This window comes from Pleurodeles waltl, chromosome 2_2, assembly GCF_031143425.1.
Source record: "Pleurodeles waltl isolate 20211129_DDA chromosome 2_2, aPleWal1.hap1.20221129, whole genome shotgun sequence".
Lineage (NCBI taxonomy): Eukaryota > Metazoa > Chordata > Amphibia > Caudata > Salamandridae > Pleurodeles > Pleurodeles waltl.
In genome coordinates this window covers 1,101,662,661-1,101,686,499 of record NC_090439.1, presented here as the reverse complement: position 1 = coordinate 1,101,686,499, position 23,839 = coordinate 1,101,662,661, and the positions used below count along the sequence as shown (strand labels likewise).

The 23,839-nt window shown below is 46.2% G+C and overlaps 1 protein-coding gene across 3 annotated transcripts in view; it reads left to right on the top strand.

The window, feature by feature from the left end:
• TOP1MT (DNA topoisomerase I mitochondrial) overlaps window positions 1-23,839 on the top strand; it is a 711,804-nt gene that overhangs the window by 573,353 nt on the left and 114,612 nt on the right. For all 3 annotated transcript variants that reach the window (XM_069220874.1, XM_069220875.1, XM_069220876.1), the window contains one exon: window positions 1,794-1,921. In XM_069220874.1, coding sequence (XP_069076975.1) covers window positions 1,794-1,921 — 128 coding nt within the window. The remainder of the gene's footprint in view (window positions 1-1,793; window positions 1,922-23,839) is intronic.

Sequence of the window (23,839 nt, the reverse complement as noted above, 5' to 3'; positions counted from 1 at the left end):
ATTAGACATTCCAACCACTTGTTTGTGAATTATGGTCATTTGAGGACAGGAGAGGCAGCATCTAAACGAACGATATCAAGATGGATAGTTTCTTGTATTGTTAATACTTACCAGCTGGCTAATAAACAATTACTAGCTAGGCCTAAAGCGCATTCCACAAGGGGAAAAGCGGCTACTGCTGCCCTCCTTAACAATGTCCCAATCTCTGAGATTTGTAAGGCTGCTACATGGAAGTCTGTACATACTTTTACTAGACATTACTGTTTAGATTCAGATGCAAGAGCAGACGCCCAGGTTGGGCAGGCCTCTGAGAAATTTATTTGCATAATACGTATCTATTCCTGCACTTCTATTAGACAGTCCGCAGAATTTAGGGATGGGCTTGCTAATCTATTCAATGTTTATGACTATTGATGAGGATCCCCTGGAAGAGAAGGATTAGTTACTTACCTGTAAATCCTAGTTCTCTTCCAGGGGTATCCTCATCAAAGTCATAAACAACCCACCCTCCTCTCCGGACGCACGTCTCCTAGAAGTGCAGGACAGACTGTCTTTCGAATCAGTTTCACAGATTGTCACCGTAAAAAAGTACTGACCTAACTGTGAACCAACTGTCACCTTTCCTTCACCCCTGAGGCATGGTGGGATACTGGAGGTGCTCAGGGTCTTAAAGGCACGGTGCCAAAGTTTTTATGGTTCTCCTGTGTTAACCTGCATGCAGCCTATTGGCTAAGAATGCTCCATTGTTTTTCAATGTAGTTTTTCTCTTTTTTCTCTAGATATTGCTGCTGCTTATTTCCCTAAGCCCAGTTTTGGGGGCTTGGGTAGATATTTATTCTCTTTTGTAATTTTATAATGTTTAAAAAAAATTAAAAAAACTCCATAGAAATAAAGCATTTTAGCTTGTTTAGGATTATAGTCTGCATTGCTGTTTTACACATGTATATATGAATTTAGTATGAAAGATATGTCTATTAAAAATGCTATATATATATTTTTTCGTGCATATTTCATACTTTATATGTGTGTATTTTATACATGCTCCAGGGTCCCCGCACAAGGGCGGGAATATTCAATGTTTATGACTTTGATGAGGATACCCCTGGAAGAGAACTAGGATTTACAGGTAAGTAACTAATCCTTTCTCCATACAGTGGTATGCTGTGATATTATTTCACCTTCTATAACCTCTCCATTGCAGACAACATTCTCTTCCAGCGCTCTCGAAAGTTCAGGAGCCACCTTTGTAGGTACCTCAGCCATTCTTTAGCACATACCAACTCTTGTCTTAAGCTGTGCAAGTGTCCTGCTCCTCGCTTTTTGATGTGGTGGAATGACATAAATGAAACTTCTAGATAGTCGGATACATTTTGAAGAATGCCTGCCCTCGTTGCTAGGCTTGTCGAAGTTCCAGTCTTGTGATAGAGACTGTGGACCAGGTGCAGTAAAAAACAATAAAAGTTGCGTTAACTATGAACGATCCCCTAAAAATTCAGTCTGATGCCAGGGCACGTCTGAATGGCCAGTTTTATGTGGACAAAGTTGAGAAGGGTATCCAGCAAAGGTCCAAAAGTATCAGTGTTTGCAGTCTCCATACAAAGGCCACAGACTGCAGTTTGTATAGTGTATAGGTTGTTATACTTTTCTTCATGCTAAAAATGAAAGAGCTTATGAAAGCTAATAGTTTGAACTTTGTTTTTAGAAATTAAAAATGTTGTTAAATTGTTAATGGATTGTTCTGTACTGGTTTCCATAGACAGATGTGTGTTTTTGTTTTGTTTTTTGCTCCATAGAGGATGACAATGTGGCAGCAAAAATCCTGTCCTACAACCGCGCCAACCGTGCTGTTGCTCTTCTCTGCAACCATCAGAGAGCTCCTCCCAAAACCTATGAGAAATCTATGCAGACGTTGCAGGCCAAGGTAGCTGAGAGACCCATGCAAATTGTGCATTCTGTTTATTGAGATGTGAATGAACTTTTTAAAAGACCACTCAAAATATTAATTTATTATGCTACTGGTGCATAGGATGACTAATGTGGGGAGAAATAGGAGGGTCCTAACTGTATTTACCTGTTTTGATAGGGTCTAATTCACTGGACTGTGCACTGTCCTCTTTCAGATTTGGGGAATGTCCTAGTTAGATGAGAAATAATGGAGGAATTTCCCTAGCATAACATTTTAAAGTTGTTGTGCTGTAGCAATCCATGGTTTCTATACTTCTCCACCCAACATGTTTCTTCCCATTCTGTTCTGCTCTCTGCTACAAAAAAAAACCACTGAACAGAATTGGCTTAAACCTGGGTAGAAGCAGTACTCGAGGAAGTCCTTTAGCTTGGTCTGAGGTTAATCTGCAGTAGCTTTCACGGAATTTGCATTACGAAAACGTGTGCACAGTGTGGGTTGACAGTCTATGTTGGGTTAAGTGCTCTCTGCATCCTTGATCTGATGGGTCAGTTCAGTGCTCAGTTGGTCCACCTCCAGGCACTACCAATTCTGTAAGCTTTGATAGCTCAGACGTTTGATGTGGCCAGATGAGGGAAAGAATGTTGGGAATCGAACAGCGGGGAGGGGGGCATAAAAGAAAATAGCAGATTAGATATCAACTTGATCTGTTTTCCTGTATTCCATCTGTTCTAGTATAAAATCTGGAAACCATCACCTGGTAGAAAGATGGATACCCTCCTCTGCCTGTGACACCTTCTGCTAGTGATTAGGGGAATGTCTTGTCAATTTAAAGTGAAACCATACAGTTTTGGGAGACAAGTACACAAAACACACCAGTAATGAAAATAAATTTTAACTCTTGAATCGCCAAAATGGAACGTACCATACTGGAGACTCCATTCTGTTGTATTTGTAAAAGTGTTCAGTTCAGTCTGGATTCTTAGTCTCTTGCTCTTGAAAAGCTGTGTACGCTTTAGTACAATAGTTCTGAATCATTCACTGAACCCCTTTTTCTATTTAACATTTATTTTATTTTCCTGAAAATCCTGTTCATGCAAGTTAGTCACTTATAGAATAACCACTGGCAGGATCCCCCCAAAGTGTTCTTAATTTTAACAGTCATTCATATAACAGTCTGGGCAGTTCAGGAACGCAAATTTCAGTAGGTATCTGAAACACTTTAATAAAGCTGTAGGATTCAAGTTTTTGTAGAGACAGTGACCATGTTAAGAAACATAAAGAATATCTTCAAACAAGGGAATTACGTTTCTGTAGGTGTTTCTTTAAAAAAAAAAAAAAAAAAAGCATGTATCAACTTGAATGCTTATGATAAACTCACAAAGCATGGGATTAAAACTGTAGCTGCGCAGAAGCACTCTTAAGTGGAGACCGGTCTGGTCTCTCACAACAGACTGTCTATCTGTGGGTTTTCTCAGGCAGCTTACTCACCAGCTACTGCCTCTAACACATTCTCAAACTAATATGCAGTGTAACCAGGGCAAGGTTGCCTTTTATAGTGGTGATCTGCCCAAGATGGCCACCGTGCCTTGTTTTGTGGGACATGTAGTTCCTTTTCAGGAGTTCCTAATTTGTTGCCTAAGGGTTATACAGCGTTATACAGGGTTAACTGCTCAACGAACCTTCTACGCTTACAGCCAAAGGTCCTTTAGTACCTCAAGTCCGTATCAACAACCGTCTATTGTGCATAGCACTGTATGCAGAGTTTGTTATTAATAACATGTTTCTTAATCATTAGCATTGCAGTGAAGCAGGTTAATATCCAAACTTCACCTCCTACTTAGATCACATCTGGCTATAGTTAAAGTATTGCAGGCCTGTAAGGCACTCTGGACTGTGGCACTGCATCAGAGACTGACACGTGCAAGACCCGAGCAAAGGCCAAACTGTGCTGCTAAACCCTTCTGCACATGGGTTTGGGATCCACAGAAGTCCCAAAGGGCCCAGCCATTAACCGCTGCACAAAGCCTTTCCCCACAGGGCATGGCCAAACCTTGGTGTCTCCCTTGTCTGATCGTGTTGAGACCCAAGATCCCTGCACTGGGCATAACTTGCCGACAATGTGTCAGATACCCTGCTGGTTCATTATCCAGCACCAAGGTTATTAGCAAAATGCAAACATTCTTGACCCGCCCCTCCCCCCGCCCTTTTATCTGTGGCCCTTCTTGATAGAATAGCCTCAAACTCCTCTATACCTGCAGTAAGCTAAACCTAAGGGTGTGCCTGATTCCATGCAGATCCAAAGTTAATAGCATATTAAAGATTCATTTGAGCATCCCCCTTTAAGATTTGGTCTCAATTGTTATGCATAAGACCTGGCATACCAACAAAGAATTAAACATGTCAAAGGTTTGTCAAATATCGTACATATTTCTAAAACAGTATTATATCGTTTGTAGTAAAATAACGCTTTTTTGACACCCCGCTTTAAACTTTGCCCTCATTCTTTGATAAATCAGACAAAATGTGAAAATACTAAGAGTGAGCTAAACATGCAAAATAGCTGCCCAATTTTGTGCAGTTCCAATGTGTAGGAAAGTAGCCTCTTTTTGGCATGCTTACCCCCACTTTGTGCCTGCTGTCAATGTGTTTTGATTATGTTCACTGTGATCCTGCTAACCAGGACCCCAGTGACTGTGCCCTCTCCCTCTAAATTTGGTTGCTTAGGACTTAGTACACCTCACAATTGGCATGCTGGTGCCCCCATACAAGTCCCTAGTATATAAGGTACTTAGGTACCCAGGGCACTGGGGCACCAAGGGTTTCCCCTGGGCTGCAGCGTGTATTGTGCCACCCATGGCAGCCCATGCAATGTGTCTTCAGGCCTGCCATTGCAGCCTGCATAGAAAAGGTGCATGCACCCTTTCACTAGAGGTCACTGCAAGTCACCCCTTTGGTAGGCCCTGCTAGCCAGGGCAGGGTGCAGGTACCTGTGTGTGAGGGCACCCCTGCATGAGCAGAGATGTCCCTACGATCTGCAGCCTCATTACACTGGACTTCGTAAGTGCGGGAAGCTATTTAACCCGTGTCCTGGACACAGGACACCTGTGTACAGCTACATAATGGTAACTCCGAGCCTGGGAGTTGGGTATCAAACATGTTGGAATCATACCCCAATACTGTTGACAGTATTGCTTGTATGATTCAATGCACTCTGGGGGCTCCTTAGAGGACCCCCAGCATTGATCTTACTAGCCTTCTGGGGTTTTCCGTGCAGCTTGCGCTGCTGCCACCCCTCAAACAGGTTTCTGCCCTCCTGCTGCTTGACCAACTAAGGCAGAACAAAGGATTTCCTGTGGGAGATGGAGGTAACGCCCTCTTCCTTGGAAACCGGTTTGCACCAGTCCAGGGACCCCCGGTCCCTGCTCTGGTGTTGACAATGGAATGGGGAGTGACCAGATCCCCTCCAGGTGGCCACTTGATTATACCATCTTGAATCCAAGATAGGCAGAGGCCCCTGGGAGCATCTGAGTGGCCAGGTCAGGCAGGTGACGGCACAGCCCCCTCCTGATGGGTGGTCACCCTGCTAGGTGACCAATCCCCCTTCCTGGGCTATTTAGGGTCTCCCTTGAGGGTGGGTCCTCAGATTTGACGTGCAAGATTCCAGCAGGACTCCTCTGCATCATTTACTTCATCTTCTGCCCACCGGAACTGCAACTGGAGCCTCCAGGAACCTACAATCCGCAACTCCAGCGAGGACTCCGCTCTGCCACAAATTGTTTCTCCAGCAACTGCAGCATTTCCCTGGCTGTGCATCCTCTGAGGGCAACGAGTCTGTCCAAGAAAAAAGGAGGAATCTCCCTTTGAGTGTCTCCCCTGCACCCGAAGACACCAACTGCAACGACGACCGGCTGCGTGGATCCTGTCTCCTCCAGAACTGCGTGGATCCCGCATCACAGGCAGTTGTCTGGATTGGTCCCCTTGGTTCTCTCTACCAGCTGTTCAGTTTGGGAGACGGTAAGCCCTTGCCTCTCCTCGCAGGACAGAGTCCCTGTGCACCGCGACTCTTTCAACTACCAAGGCTTGTTTGTTCCTCCTCCAAGGGATCTTCAGGTTCCGTGTAGCCTCGGCCTCCAGCACTCTTCCCTGCAAAGCACAGTCTCCTGCCTGCTACTCCAGCGACATGGGACTCCTCTTCAGGTGTGCTGAGTGGGCTTCACTGTGACTCCTGCCTGTGGGTCACCTGTGGGGGCTGCCTCCTCATCTTGTGACTCTCCCAGCTGCTGAGGGTCACCTCGGACTCCCCTCTTTGACTTGAGTCCCCTGTGCCTTGCTGGTCCTAGTCAGCCTTGCAAAACCTTTTCTTCGACTCTTGCATTTGCCAAGGCTTGTTGATGGTTTTCCAGCACCACTGACTGATTGCATCACGACTGCCGATGTGGAACATCATTTGCGTCACTTCTGGAACTCCTCTTTTGCTCCTGTGCGGCACTGCTGACTTTCTTCACCCACCGTCGACCTGGGCCTGGATCCACATAAGGATGGTTAGTGGCTCCTGCCACAGCTGGACACTCCAACTCGAACTGGACTTGGTACCTACCTTTTGGGGTTCCTAGTTCCTCCAGCTCCCTTCTCCTGATTCCATATCCTTGGGTGGGGGACTGCCCTTCACATTCTACCTACTTAGTATATGGCTTGGTCTCCCCCTAGGGTCCTCACTATTTGCTATTGTTTTTACTATTTGCTATTGCTTTCTATACTAACCACGGACTTCTAATGTGTACATAATAGTGTGTTTACTCACCTCCTAGTGGAGTATTGCCTATAAACTATTTTAGTATTTGTGTTTAATATAATACAGTACCTTTATTTTTGGGACAGTGTGGTTCTTTCATAAGTGTAAGTGGTGTGTGTGACTGCAGTGGTATTGCATAAGCTTTGTCTGTCTCCTAGAGGAGTCTTGGCTGCTCGTCCACAGCTACCTCTAGAGAGCCCCGGCTTCCTAGACACTGCCTACATCTCACTAATAGAGGATACCTGGACCTGGTATAAGGTGATAACACCATAGGTGCTCACCGCACACCAGGCCAGCTTTCTACACAGTGCAGTAAAATTATCAGCAAATTGAGATAGATTATCACCAATACCATTGCTGTGGTTATGTCTAGGTCAAAGATTACATTGAAAAGGCATCTTTTTGTTTGGAGCCGTTCAATGAATGTGCAAAAAGCTTTCAAGAAAAAAAAAGTTAATCTAATTTGGGTTTGGCGTAGGGAGGTTTCATGCCGAAACGCCAAGCAAGGGCAGGGTGGTTTTTGGGGGAGCGGGGGCTGTCCAAAAAGTGACTTTTCCCATTTATAACTCAAACAATACTTTCCTGTTTGATACAGATGAACAGCTGAATTTGGCTGCAGACTTGTCTTGAAAGTAGAAATGTACTTGTGTCTTTGCTTGGTTTGGTGTAAATCCGATCCTCCTTAAGTTGATGTTTGAAATATTTTCTAGGATTGGCTTTAAAGAGTTAAAATGCGTGAGTTATCTTGACGGTTGAGGTGTTTTTCGATTTGCCTGTAACTTTTGCACCACTTGTAGGAAGCTGGCATGGTGTGTACCTAAGTTACTTACACCTTATACCAGGTGTCCCCTCTTAGTGAAGTGAAGACAGTGTCTAGAAGCAAGGCTCTCTTGAGGTAGCTGCAGATGAGCAGCCAAGGCTGATCTAGGAGACCACTGTAGTCGCACAGCACTTACACACATGAAAGAAAACACTCAGTTGAACAAAAATAAAGATACTTTATTTTTGGTCACACAATACCACAAAGTAATAGAAGGGCCAACCTCCAGTTGGAGGTAAGTAATACACTAATTATATACACTAGTAAATGCCATAGAAAAGGTTTGAAAACAGTGTAAATGCAGTTACAATAGTGACCCTAGTGGGAGAATAAACCATACAATAAAAAAAGTGAATGCGAACACCGGATCCCCACCTAGGTAAGTGGAATGTGTAGAGGGGAGATGGGAGTACTAGAAAACCAGTGTTAACACAGTAGTCCCCAGCGACCAGGAAAACGGGAGTAAATCACTGGAATTTCCTCAAACCACCCAAAAGGGAGGAAAAGAAGACACCCAGACAAGACAGCAAGAAACCAGTGGTGAATTCCTGGAGAGGAAGACCTGTGGAGAGAGGGGACTGTGTCCAAGAGTCACAGTTGAGTCCAGGAGGAGTAGGAGCCACTACCAGTACACCCAGTACACCCAGCTGTACTTGCAGGAGTTGGTCGACGGTGATGAAGAGGTCAGCACTGCAGCCTGCCCTGGAGCCGGAGAAGAGGTCCAAAGGGATGCAGAAGATGTCCCACGCTGGAAGGAAGATTGCAGACTGGTGTCAGTGCAGGAATTCCACCAACAAGCCTTGGCAAAGGCAAATTTGCAGTTAGTGGAAATGTGGTGCTGCTTGGGGACCAGTAAGGCCCAGGAGGACTCAACCCATGAGGTGGAGTCAGAGGGGGCCCTCAGCGACACAGAGGGCCTCAGGAGCAGTGACAGCATCCACACAGGTCTCACAGGATGGGGACACAGAAGTCGCAGAAGGAGCCTGTGCTGCACTGCAGAAAGGGATCCCATGCCACAGGAGAACCACACAGAGGGCTGTGTCGCAGGAAGGAGTGCTGGGGGCTGGAGCTACACGTTGCCTGTAGATCCCTTGGAGGAGATTCAAACAAGCCTTGGCAGCTGAAAGAAACGTGTTACCAGCCCCCATCCTCCCACACCACTGAAAAAAAATGTAAATCCTTCGTTCTGCCTTCCTGGGCTTGAGCTGTTCGAGCAGTAGGAGGGCAGAAACCCGTCTGAGGAGTGGCAGCAGCTTGGGCTGCCTGGAAAACCATGGAAGACTGGTAGGAGCAATGCTGGGGTCCTCTAAGGAGTCTCCAGCGTGCATGAAATCATACTTCCAATACTGGCAACAGTATTGGGATATGATTCCGACATGTTTGATTACAAATATTCCAAGGTTTGGAGTTACCATTATGTAGCTGGTCATAGGTTGTGACCTATGTCCAGTACACGCCTAAAATGGCATCCCCACACTCAAGAAGTCCATGAAAAATGGCACTGGAGTTGGTGGGAGCACCTCTGCTAGTGCAGGGGTGCCCTCACACACAGGTCCTTGCACCCTGCCCTCTGGGCTAGGAGAGCCTGCCATAGGGGTGACTTATAGTGACCTGGTGCAGTTGACCTATGGTGAAAAAGGGTGCATACACCCTTTCACGCAAGCTGCAATGGCAGGCCTGCAGAACACTTTACATGGGCTCCCCATAGGTGGTATAATGCATGCTGCAGCCCATGGGGATCCCCTGGTACCCCAATGCCCTGGGTACATGTGTACCATATACTAGGGACTTAGATGGGGGCACTTGAATACCAAATGTGGCGGTGAAAATGGTATAAGTTACCAAGGTAAAAGGGAGAGAGCATAATCACTGGGGTCCTGGTTAGCAGTATCCCAGTGAACCCAGTCTTACACACTGATAAAATGTAGTAAAATGGGGGTAACCATGCCAAGAAAGAGGGCACTTTCCTACACCACTTCATTAATTTGCAGGACATCTGGCAGCTTAGTGCGTGTATCTCACTCTTGGTATTTTAAAATTTGTGCCTATGTGTCAAATAACACATTTTAAATGAAGATCGTGGCAGAAAAGTATTCATATAATAATAACGTCCATTATTTGACAATTCTACATTTTGGGAGACATGTAGCATGTTTAGTTTTCTGTGGGTAGTGGAGACACAAATGTTTTTATTGGTTGATAACTTTGGGTATCTGATGGATTCCTTATCTGAATTCTCCCCAGGCGTCAGAATGGATCTGGAAGATTTTTCTTGAGCAGTACCTTTGTGTGCCAGTAGGTGGCATTGATCGGCTCCACGTCCATCATCGTCGTTGTCTGTGCCAGAAATGACATTGTAGTTCCTATATAGGCGGCACCCTGGTTCACCGACAAATTCTTTTCTTTCTGCTCCAGCCAGCGCTGGTCCAAGAGCTACCAGTCATTTTTTGACCGGCCTTTTTCTATTTTTGGTTGAATGTTTTTGAGTTGTGCGTCCTGGTGTGTCAAATGTCATCACGCAAGACAGATTTTAAGCCCTAAGTCTGTGACTGATCCGCACCTCATCTGCTTGTGGTGTATGGAGCACAACCATGATCCGAAGCTGTGCTCAGAATGTAGGGTGATGCATCCGAAGGCTTTGAGGGAACGGTCCTTAAAGCTGATGGCGGACCAGCACAGGACTCCACACAGGTCGAGAGGAAGGTTTTGGGACCTGCCGGGGAGTCTGAAATCATCATCATCCCACTAAGTCCTCTGGGCGATCAGGTAAGTCAAGGTTCAAGAAAAAGAGCAAGAAGCGATCTTCAAGATCTAGACGTGATAACATAGCATCGTCATTCTAGGCCTCGTTCTTCGGATCCTGCGCGGACTCCACGCCTCCCTGATTTTTTGGGAGCTGGAGCGACCCCTGACCAATTAAAACAATTTTATGAGGCCAAGCGCTTCATTTTTGGACAGACTGGCCCTTTTGACATCCCTTAGGCCCTTTGAAGTTGGAGGGGGCCCCATTGGGTTCTGCACCAGCAGCTTTGACACTGATGCGCCCTGAGGGATCCAGTCCTGGATCCGGACCAGCGCTGGTCGTACCACCTCAACTTTCCCCGGTCTCAGTTCCAATGCTGGCGTCGCCATCCCCATTGTCATCCCTGAGTCTGACACGGAGCAGGGTGGGTGTCGCCACACTCCGATTCTGATGCCGGCAGTAGTCCTATTCCCTTGGGCTAGGCCTAGGGAAGACTTAGTGGGGTCACTGGACCCTTTAGATTACCAGCCTTATGAAGAAGAAATGGACCAACTTGAGGATGTAAGTAGACAGCGGATACAGTGCATGCTAGTATCTGGGATAGACGTTTCCAGAAACTGGTATGCTTTGTTCCCCCTACCGTGGCTACTGAGGATGGAGCTTCCTACGCTGTGGTGGTGTGTAGAGTGTCCGAGGTCCTAGACCTTCAACTACCCGTGGTGGCGGTCAAGACTAACTTCTTAACAGAACTACTACAACTGGGAGTCTCCACATCCGAACCCCTACTCCTGTTTAATGATGCACTGGCAGATGTCCTTTTGGGTACTTGGTCCAGACCCAGCACAGGGGTGTAGCAAAATGCCCTTTTGCATGGTTAACCCATTTTACCTGATATTGATGCTGACTTGACTGAAAGTGTGCTGGGATCCTGCCAACCAGGCACCAGCATCAGTGTTCTTTCCCTAAATGTGTAATTTGCCAAATTCAAACAAATTACATTTGGTGCATATGCTTGGTACATACTTACAACTGTACTTGCCTGCAACAAGAATTGTTTGGTTGTAGAAATATAGTAACAAATGTATTTTTCCCATATAAATACATTGGCCTGGAGTTAGTGATTGAGTGTGTGCCTCATTTCTTGACTGTGTTTACAACAAATGCTTTGCACTATCCTCTGATAAGCCTAACTGCTCGACCACACTACCACAAAAGAGAGCATTAGGCTTATCTACTTTAGCCCCTGCTAAGCATCTGGAGAACCCCTGGACTCTTTGCACACTATATCTCATTTTGATCTAGTATATACAGAGTCTGCTTCCTGCAGGGACTCTTGTGAATAGGGCAATTGCCCGCCACCATCGCCCCCCTCCTGGGGACCCAAGCTTCCTCAAGCAACACCCTATCCCTGAGAGCTTGGTGGTTGAAGCCTCAACTTTGCATAGCACTTTCCCTTTCATTCCCCCAAAAGGGAATCCAAGAGGCTGGATTAATTTGTGAAGATGTTTTCTTTCGCCAGTATGGCATTGCAGGCCATGAACAATGCATGCCCTTTGGGCAGTTATTCCCACAGTCTGTGGGACACAGTTGTGCAAGTGCTGCGACAGGTCCCGGAGGAGACCCGGGCCGTAATCTCTCAGGCTGTTGCCGATGGGTGAGATGCAGCAAAGTTCACTATTCATTTCAGACTTGACACGGCCGACTCGCTAAGCAGAGCGGTTTCCACAACAATGTCCATGAGGTGCCATGTCTGGCTGAGAAATACTGGCTTTTCAGGGGATGTTCAAGCTTCTCTTATGGACATGCTTTTTAATGACACGAGTCTGTTCGGAAACAAGACGGATTTGGTGCTCAAGCACTTTAAGGACTCCTGGGCCACCACTAGGTCCTTGGGCCTTGCAGCCCCTCTCTGCCCCTCCACCTCCAATCTGCTTTTCACTCCTTTATTTGGCTACGGAAGGAGCCTCCAGCCATGCCAATTCCTGCCGAGCCACCGTGCCACACAAGCTGCGCAGCCTCTGAGTGGACAAGGGCAAGGTATCCAGCAACCTCTTGTGTAAGGTGGCCAGCAGTCTGGTCAGTATGCCCACACCCCATCCCCCACCCCCCTCTGCAGCAGCATCTAAACCCTCCTAGTCTGCCTCCCTGCCACCATGGGCACCCAGTTGGCGGTAGCATTCTCCAGCACCTGCCCCACTGGCAGTATATAGCTTTGGACAGGTGCGTTTTTCAGATCATCAAAGGGGCTACTTCCTACTACCTTTCCCTCCATGCCACCATCTCACAATTGGATGACGAAGGATCATCTGTCCCTTCCCCACGAGGAAGTCATCATTCTCTTAGCCACGTGAGCTGCAGAGAGGATTCCGGAGCCCTGGACCCAGGAGACTGGATGGTAATGTTGGACTTATAGGACGCTTATTTCCATTTCCATATCCCCATCCTGCCTGCCCCCAGACATTACTTGCGGTTCATGGTAGGCCATGAGCACTTTCAGTTCACCAGTCTTCCCTTTGGCCTTACCAGGGTCCCTTGGGTGTTTACCATGGTGATGTCGGTGGTGCAGCTTTTCTGCGGAGATATGGGGTGTCAGTCTTCCCCTATCTCGACGACTGGCTGTTGAAGACGGCTCGCCCCAGGCTGTCCCCTCCCACCTCCAGACTACAGCAAACCTGCATTCGCTACGGTTCACTATAACCGTGCCAAAGTCACACCTAATTTTCTCTCAGGCGTTACCTTTTCTTCGGAGCTGTTCTGGACACAATGCAGTTTCAAGCTACTCCTCCCGAACAGTGAGACCAGGATATTCAGGCTGTGATCCAGATGTTTCAGCCTCTACCCTGAATTTCGGTGAGACTGACTTCGAGGCGGATGATTGGTGTTGATTGGCTCTGGATCAGTCATCTGCATCGTCCACACCGGATATGACTGCTGGTCCTATAAAGACACCACCCCGCGCATTGTCAGTTCTTTTCTTTCCGCTCCTGCAAGCGCTGACCGAAGAGAGCTATCCCTCAGTCAATTTCCGACTGCTTTTTTCAAATTTTTCTCAAGACTTACTGGCATGCTATCTCCCCCCACTGTGGCTATGGAGGAGGGAGCTTCATGTACAATGGTGGTGCGAAGAGCAGCTGAGATACTGGACCTGGAGTTACCTTAGGTGGCAGTCAGAACTAACCTCCTGGCAGAGGTGCTTCAACCTGGAACTTCATCCTCCGAACTCCTGCTCTCATTCAGTGTATCTTTTAAAGATGTTCTACTGGGTACCTGGTCCAAACTCAGCACAGGGGCTCCTGTGAACAGAACTATTGCCGACCAACATCATCCTGCTCTGGGTTATCCAAGTTTGCTGACGCAACACCCCGCCCATGAGAGCTTGCTTTTCCAAGCCTTCACTTTCCATGGCATATTCCTTTCTGCACCCCCAGATAGTAAATCAAAAAGGCTAGACACACTTGGGAAGATGTTTCCTTCCTTCAGCCTTGCGGTCTGTATACCCTGCATTCCTTTTGGGTTGTTATTCCCACACTCCGTAGGATACAGTTGAGCAAGTGCTGCTACAGGTCCAAGAGGCGGCCGGGACTGTACTCTCTCTGGCTGTTGCAGATGGGAGAGACACAGCAAAGTTCACAATACATTGTGGACTGGACACAACCGACTCGCTAGGCAGAGTGGTTTTATCGACCGTGGCCTTGAGGCGCCACGCCTTGCTGAGGACATCTGGCTTTTTAGGGGATGTCCAAGCATCTTTGGACATGCCCTATGATGGTACCCATTCCTTTGGAGACCAGGCAGGTTACTCCGTGCCCTAGCCCTTCAAGGATTCTCAGGTTACAGCCAGGTCCTTGGACCTCACAGCGGGGCCCAGTCTGCTTTTTGCCCCTTTAGTGGATATGGAAGGGGTCTCCAACCACGTCCATTTCAGTCCTGCCACTGTGCTGCACATGTTGCCGAGCCCTGCTGGCGGAGGACATGGGATCCACTGACCTCATGGATAAGGGAGCCTGAAGTTCCCCTACTCTCCAGTGCAGCAGTCTTTCAACCTTCCTAGTCTTACCTTTCCCCACCAGGGACCAGTTGGAGGCAGGATATGCCATCATCTGCTCTGCTGGTAATCCATCACGTCAGACAGGTGGGTTTGGAGATAGACTGTAGGGACTACTCCCTCCACTTTGAAACTACTCCTCTTTCCATGCCACCATCCTACGATTGGATGCCAGTGGATCACTTGTCCTTCTCTTCTTGGCCAAGGGAGCCAGAGAGAGAATTCCAGTGCCAGAAGTAGGTTGTGGTTGGTATTCCTGTTACTTTCTGGTGCCCATAAAGCACGAGATCTTCCGCCCTATCCTAGACCTTCGATCCCTCAATTTCTTCCTCAAGAAGAAGGCTTCTTTTCTACCAGAAGTAGTTACGCCCTTCCATGTAGGCCAATCCATCTTCTTTCCTATTTTTTACGCACCTCCACATCCTTTAAGGTAGAGGGAAAGACTCCACCGACTGGTCTCAAAAAGAGCATTGGTCTTCTACCTTGATTGTACAAATGAGTTCTGGGTTGACGTTCAACTCTGTCGGTTATGTGGGTGCGAAGAAAGGTCAGGCAGTGCAAAAATGGACCATCTCCCAATGGGTCGTACTCTGTGTAAAGATCTACTCACTGGCCAAGAAGCAACCCACTTAAAGTTTCTGTGCTCATTCTACCAGTGACCACTACGGTTGCATGTGGAGTTCCTGTGCTTGATATCTGCCAGGGGGCCTCATGGACACCCCTGCACAAGTTTGTCAAACACTACTGGACAGTCCAGTCCAGAGGGACGGGCACTTTGCCCGCTTAGTCCTGCAGGACTTTCTAGTATGACCTTGGTTCCCGACCCACCTCCAGGGATGGTATTGCTTGGGTATCTATTCAAAGGTAAGGAATCTCCAACTAGAAGTCTATATCACATGAACAAGTTACTTACCATCGGTAACGCCTAATCTGGGAGAGACCTATTCTAGTTGTAAATTCCTTACCGACCCACCGATCCTCCCCGCTTTGTGAACTGACTTCTAGGGGCAAGGACTTCCCTTTCAGGGCCTTAGTTCCATGCACTGGTAGTCTGTTTCTTCATGCCTCTGCGCTTCTGGCTTTGAAAGTCGTGAAAAGAAAGTGACGTCAGCGCGCCGGGGTGGTGCCAATATAAGATCCGCAACATCATATTGCTGCAGATGATAACGGACGTGGAGCCGATCGACGCCACCTAACGGCACCCAAGGGTACTGCTCACAAATCTTCCTTATCCAGTCTGATGCCTGGGGAGATTTCAAAGGTAAGGAATCTGCAACTAAAATATGATGCAACCAGATACGGACTTACCGAAGGTAAGTAACTTATTAGTTAGCACACGGAGTTCTGGTCTTGGACATATGCCAGGCAACGACATGGGCATCTCTGCACACCTTTACCAAACACTATTGCCTGGACAGTCCGGTCTGTCGCAATGGGTACTTTTTTCGGTCCTGCAGGACTTCCTCGTTTGAAATTGGTTTGCAGACCCTCCTCCGGGGATGGTATTGCTTGAGTATCTATTCACAGGTAAGGAATCTGCAGCTAGAAGTCTCTATCAGATGGACAAGTTGCTTACCTTCGGTAACTCCCTATGTTTCAGAGGCTATATCTAGCTGCAGATTTTTACCGACCCATCCATCCTCCCCGCTCTGCAAACGTAATTCTAGGGGTAGGGACTTCCCTTTCAGGGTCCTAGTTTTAACACACCAGTGGTCAGTGTTCATGCCTCCGGGCTTCTGGTGTGAATAGCCATGAAAAGAGGTGCCTATATAGGAACCGAGATGTCCTATCTAGTGCGGATGATGCTGATGACTGATCCAGAGCTGATCGACGCCACCTACCGGCTCACAGGGGAACTGCTCACGAAAAATCTTTTGGATCCAATCTGACGCCTGGTGAGAATTCACAGATAAGGAAATTACATCAGCAGCTATATATATTCTCTACCAGATAAGGCGTTACTGAAGGTAATTAACTTGTCCTTTAATGAATCTCATTAAATTTGTCTGGCATTTTAGCTCAGTGCAGGCATCTTAGCTTTAACTAGATTCAACCAGGTGGATCTTATTAAAGTGGGTGGCAAATCATTCAAATGCAAATAACTTGGGTGTAGTTTTAACTCTCTGCACAGCACTTGACAGACGCATAGCATAATTAGTTTACTCTTAGTATTTTGGGATTCATGCAAATCTGCCAACAGGGTACTTAATGCAATGGACAAAAAAGCAGTATTTACGGTTTTAAATTCCAATGGAATCTTTGATCATCCCTACAGAAAAAATCCAGAACAGAATTGCAGCAGTTTTGATATGAAACTAAAATTTAACTCAAGTCTGTGCCTTTGCTTAATTTATGTGGACCAGTTAGTCTGTGACAGTCCTCAAAACCGGTTCCACAACTGTCAATGGACTTACATTTTAAAATAAAAGCCCTCCATTGCACAAGTGACCTTTTTGTTCCTGTCATCCATTTCAGGGTAATGGTACCACAGTTAAGCCATGGACCCCAAAATGGGATCTTGCCTTGCTTTCATAGAAGACTGATGTAATATATAGTCAGAATTTCAAGAAATTCACCAAAAAAGACCAGGTTAAAAAACCAAGGTTAGAGTGAAGTTATCGTTAGCTTACATATGTTGGAAAAAAATTACTCTCGGAAATTCACCAAAAAGCTTAGGTAATCTAAAGTTACAGTTCTCAAACAAAACCTAAAAATTTGCTGCAGTTTGTCAGTTTTGATTAGGTAATTACCCCAAACTTGCACCTCCATCATGTACTTCTTGTGACTTCACATATGACATTCATAATATGTTAATCGCATCATTTATCAAATACTCGAAAGGTGATGGACAGAATACTTACAATTTGTCTAACCATTCATAATCGATCGGGGTAGCATTCCAGTCCATCATTCTTTTGCCCACCATGCCACCAGAGTTTGGACCCAGTCATATGCAAATCAGTCTTCACCCTGCGCCAGTTGGAACAGTCTAGCCGGAACTGCCAGGCCAGGTCCTTCCTTAACTGGAGCATAGCCAGTCCACACCAGCTTCTTCTTTATTAGGGCGCATCAGTCTGGTGTAGCTTGCTTCCAGTGGCACAGAAAGCACGGGGCACACATCCAGGCATACCCTTGCACACATCAGGGCATACCCTTGCCACCTCGGGCTGTATATTAAACACAAAAATGGTAATGGGAGGAATGTTTGCAATTTGTCTAACCACTTGCAATTGCTCGGGTAGTATTCCAGCCATATTATGCTCTGTAAATCTGGTTATACATTATTATATATAAATATATTTATGTGTTTGATGGCATGTGTAGCTGCAGATACACATGCTGTGCATAGTCGTCCGCCATCTAGTGTTGGGCTCTGAGTGTTACAAGTTGTTTTTCTTCGAAGAAGTCTTTTCTGGAGTCACGGGACTGAGTGATTCCTCCTCTTGGTGATAGTGCGCATGGGCATTGACTCCTTTGTTCGATTGTTTTCTTTCCGCTGTCTGGTTCGGATGCGTATCCTCTCGCTTAGAGACTTTCGATTTGGAAACTTTATATTAACTTAATTCTACTGTCTGTATCGTTTTGATCGCGTTTCCATCTGCAATCGATCCGATAGTACCATCGGGAACAAGAAAATGCCCTTTTGGGCGCTTGTGCCCTACTTGGGCCTGTTCAGGCCTACCACGCCATAGCCTGATGGATCGGAGTCCATTCCGATTCTTTCCTCAATGCCACTCGAAATTCCCTCACACTGATCAGCACATGTTATGTAATCTTTTCCTTTCTCCAGAATATCAAGAGGAAGATTGTGAAGCCTGTCGGTCGTTTCGGTCTAAAAAGACACTGCATGACCAGAGATCAAGAAGACTTGAAATGGCGTCGAAGTATACAGAGTCCACCGACACCATAGAGGAAGAGCAGGTACAGACAGCTGTTTTGATTTAGGACACCGACTCCGAAGCAGATTCAGATTAAGACAGCAACCCAATCACTGCGGCTCAGCATTTGAGTACACCTGCCCCTACGCCCACTACCAAGAAACCTACTAAGGCCTTGGGTGCACCACTGCCAGAAAGCCATGATTTCACCCAAAAGAAATTTGTCGGCGACCGACCCTCTGGTTCGGCGACGAAAAAGGCCAAGTCACCCCATCAACAGGCCACGCCTGTTTCGGTGCTGAAGTCGAGCAAACACATTAAAAGCTCCACTGCCGAGCCGACATCCACACTCTTCGGAGTCGAAAATTTAACATCTGGCTTCCGAGCTGAAATCTCAGGTGGTATCTTTGGGACTGAAAAAATTAGGTACCATTTCGGAGCCGAAAAAATCCTTCTACACAGAAGAGACAGGACTTTTGAGCTGTCTAAAGCACATGTCAAAGACAACTACTGAACAATCCTCTAAAGGCATAAAACCATCTGAATATCATTCTGAGGACTCTGATATCCAGCCAGTTTTGGAGGTTATGGACAGTAGACAAAGGATACATATCCATAAGGGGACGGGGAAAATTATTGCTTCACCTCCTCCACAGACAAAAGAAAGCTGGCATTTCAAGAGACTCTTGACACTGCTCCATCCCTGGCAAAAATATTTAAAAGAAAGGATAAGCCATCCCCTCTACAGCTTTCTCCACCACAGCTTTCTTTCTCTCCACCACCTACTGCCCCACCACCACTGCCCTCACCAACACACTCCCACACCTACTCACAGGGAGATACAGTGGACCCCTGGAACTTGTATGACCCAGATCCTATACTGTTAAATGACCCAGATCTCTATCCTTCCAAACCTTCACCACCAGAGGTTAGGAAAATTTACATATAGGTAATTTTTAGGGCAGCTGCATACCATGGGGGTCAGATGCATGCTGAACCATTGGAGGAGAATTTTCTTTTTAATACATTATCCTCCACCCACTCATGCTACCAGTGTTTACCAATGCTGCCTGGTACGCTTAGACATGCTGAAGACATATTTAAGGAACCAGTCAAGGCTAGGGTTTTAACCCCAAGAATAGATAGAAAATATAAGCCTGCGCCAACCGACCCAGTCTGCATCACCCAACAGGTACCACCAGACTCTATTGTAGTTAGTGCTGCAAGGAAAAGGGCCACTAGCCAGTCTTCAGGGGATGCTCCTCCCCCTGACAAAGAAAGTAGAAAGTTTGATGCTGCGGGTAAAAGGGTAGTTATACAAGCAGCTAACAAGCAAGATATGACAGGGCATACTGGGGATGAAATGCAAGAGTTTTTGCAATATTTACCCAAAGAGCATCAGAAAAGAGCACAAATTATTGAAGAGGTTCAAGCGATCACTAATAATCAAATTAGATCTGCCCTTGACGCAGCTGATACTGCAGCTACAAGTATCAACACTAGCATAACAATTTGTAGACATGCATGGCTAAGATCCTCTGGGTTTAAACCCGAAATACAGCAGGCAGTGCTTAACATGCCGCTCGATAAGGAACATCTTTTCAGACCTGAAGTTGATACAACTATCGAAAAACTCAGAAAGGACTCTGGCACTGCTAAAACCATGGGAGGCCTATACCACACCTTATCGAGATTCCTTTCGCAAACAGCAGTTTAGGGGAGGTTTCAAACTCCAAAACAAACACAGCAATATTATACAAGAGGATCATCTAGAGGCTCTTACAGAGGCCAACACCTTAGAGCCAGAGGAACATTTAATACCTCAAAGAGTATCACCACTCTTCCAAAACAGTGACTTCCTCAACATACCATAAACCCACACGTCTCCTGTGGGAGGAAGACTGCAACAATTCCACTCTCACTGGCAAAACATCACCACAGAGCAGTGGGTACTTTCAATTATCCGCAATGGTTACTGCCTATGACTCATTTATAATGCACCAAACATTCCCCATCGCTCTCAGACTCTCTCCAGAACACTGCGTTCTGCTAAAACAAGAGGTACAATCTCTATTAGGAGCAATAGGAACAGTTCCATTATCACAACAGGGAACAGGAGTATATTCACTATATTTCCTGATACCAAAAAGGATGGTAGTCTGAGACCCATTCTAGACCTCAGACCTCTAAATCTATACATCCTGTCAGAACATTTTCACATGGTCACTCTACAGGACGTAATTCCCCTACTACAAAAACAAGATTATATGACTGCCTTAGATCTCAAAGATGCTTACTTCCATATTCCCATACATCCAGCTCATCGCAAATACCTAAGATTTGTAATAGCGGCCAAACACTACCAATTCAAGGTCCTTCCCTTCGGCATAATAACAGCTCCAAGGGATTTCACAAAATGCCTAGCTGTAGTAGCAGCTCACCTCAGAAGACAACACATACATTATCTAGACGATTGGCTAATAAAATCAAGCAATATTATACAGTGCCAACAACACACTAAATGCACAATAGATACCTTACACACATTAGGGTTCACAATCAATTATCAAAAATCTCATCTTCAACCAGCACAGGTTTAACCTTACCTAGGTGTGATTCTCAATACTCCAAAAGCATTAGCCTACCCAAATCCACAAAGGATACAGGCTTTTCAAAACCTCCTATCACAAATACAGCCCAATCAAAATTACACAGTAAGATTTATCATGAAAATATTGAGAATGATGGCATCATGCAAAGCAATAGCAGTGCGTGCAAGACTAAACATGAGACCACTGCAGCAGTGTCTCTCACAACAATGATCTCGGGCACAGGGTCAATTACAGGATCTAGTGTTGTTAGACCACCAAACATACAACTCTCTGCAATGATGGAATCACAACAACTTAATAAAAGGGCTGTCATTTTAGGACCCTGTGCCTCAGACCATAATAACAGATGTGTCAAGGACAGGTTGGGGAGCTCATCTCAACAACCTAACCATACAAGGGGAATGGAACTCAACGCAATTAACTTATCACATAAACCATTTAGAATTGTTAGCTGTGTTTCTGGCCCTAAAAGCTTTTCAACCTCAGATCCGGCACAAAACAGTATTAATAAAAACAGACAATATGACAACAATGTATTATCTGAAGAATCAGGGGGAACCCATTCATCCCAATTGTCCCTTCTAGCCCAAACAATATGGAAATGGGCAATTCGAAATCAGATTTACTTGCTAGGGGAATACATCCCTGGGATACACAACCAGCTAGCAGACATACTAAGCAGGACGCAGCAACAAATACATGAATGGGAAATTCACTCACAGGTACTTCAACAGTACTTTCAAATGTGGGGAGCACCAGACATAGACCTTTTCACAACAAGCGAAAATGCAAAATGCCAAAACCTTGCATCCAGACACCCACACCCTCTATCCAAGGGCAATGCTCTATGGATCAACTGGTCAGGGATATTTGCTAATGCTTTTCCCCCTCTGTAGGAAGTTGGCTCTGTATATACTATCTCAAAGTAAGAGGTAGTGTGCACAGAGTCCAAGGGTTCAACTTAGAGGTAAGATAGTGGCAAAATTAGATCATTCTAATTGTTAGAAATGGTGTCTTTGGTTGACAGTCAGGTTACCCCCTTTTTCAAGCAAGGACCCTCACTCTAGTGAGGGTAAAAGAGAATCACCCTCTGTTAACCCCTGCTTACTCCCTTGGTAGCTTGGCAGAGCAGTGTGCTTAACTTCAGATTGCTAGGTGTAAAGCATTTGTACCAACACACACAGTAACTTAATGAAAACACTACAAAATGACACGACACCAGTTTAGAAAAATAGGAAATATTTATCTAAACAATACCAAAACGACAAAAATCCACAATACACAAGTCAAGTTATCAATTAAAAATCAAAAAGAGTCTTTAAGTAGTATTAAACACACACACTAATGCTGTTAGCGTGAAAAAGTACCCTGGGTGCGTCAAAAATAACCCCACACGGCGCGTCAAAAAGGGCTTGCGATGCATTGATTCCACTCACGAGCGGGACCTTGCGTCGTTTCTCCTTTCGCCGGGTCGGTTCTCGTTGTTTCTCCTCTCTGCAGGGGAGCGATGCGTCGATCCAGTCAGCACTCTTGGGTCCGGGCAGCCCTTGCTCTGTTTTTCCACGCCCAGCAGTACTTGAGTCGGAAATCCAGCCGCACGATGATCCGAAAACCCCGCAGCACGGGTTGTGATCTCCCAGCCTCCGTCAGCGATGCTGCACGTCGGTTCTCCTGCTCCATGTGTCGATTCTTTGGTTGCATTTCCTGCGAGCGTCAATTCTCAGATTTCCTTGTCTTTAGGCTGCCAGCTTCTCCTTTCAGGGTCCCAGGAACTGGATGGGCACCACAGGGCAGAGTAGGAGTCTCTCCAGAGACTCCAAGTGCTGGCAGAGAAAAGTCTTTGCTGTTCCTGAGACTTCAAACAACAGAAGGCAAGCTCTAGATCAAGCCCTTGGAGATTTCCCAAGATGGAAGGCACACAAAGTCCAGTCTTTGCCCTCTTACTCTGGCAGAAGCAGCAACTGCAGGATAGCTCCACAAAGCACAGTCACAGGCAGGGCAGCTTCTTCCTCAGCTCTTCAGCTGTTCTCCAGGCAGAGGTTCCTCTGGTTTCCAGAAGTGTTTCTAAAGTCTGTGGTTTTGGGTGCCCTTCTTATACCCACTTTCTCTTTTGAAGTAGGCCTACTGCAGAGTAAAGTCTCTTTTAAATGTGAAATCTCACTTTGCCCAGGCCTGGCCCCAGACACCCACCAGGGGGTTGGAGTCTGCATTTTGTGAGGGCAGGCACAGCCCTTTCAGGTGTGTGACCACTCCTCCCCCCCCCCCCCCCCCCCCCCCCCCCCCTCCTAGCACAGATGGCTCATCAGGAAATGCAGACTACACCCCAGCTCCCTTTGTGTCACTGTCTAGTGCGAGGTGCAACCAGCCCAACTGTCAAACTGACCCAGACAGTGAATCCACAAACAGGCAGAGTCACAGAAATGGTATAAGCAAGAAAATGCTCACTTTCTAAAAGTGGCAGTTTCAAAAACACTGTCTCAAAATCAACTTTACTAAAATATGTATTTTTAAATTGTGAGCTCAGAGACCCCAAACTCCACATGTCCATCCGCTCCCAAAGGGAATCTACACTTTAAGGTAGCCACCATGTTAACCTATGAGAGGGACAGGCCTTGCAACAGTGAAAAATGAATTTAGCAATATTTCAGTGTCAGGACATATAAAACACATTACTATATGTCCTACCTTAACCATACACTGCACCCTGCCCTTGGGGCTACCTAGAGCCTACCTTAGGGGTGTCTGACATGTAAGAAAAGGGAAGGTTTAGGCCTGGCAAGTGGGTACACTTTCCAAGTCGAATTTACAGTTAAAACTGTACACACAGACACTGCAGTGGCAGCTGAGACGTGATTACAGAGCTAATTATGTGGGTGGCACAACCAGTGCTGCAGGCCCACTAGTAGCATTTGATTTACCAGCCCTGTGCACCTCTCGTGCACTATACTAGGGACTTACTAATAAATCAAATATGCCAATCATGGAAAAAACAATTGCATACATATTTGTAAAGGAGCACGTGCACTTTAGCACGGGTTAGCAG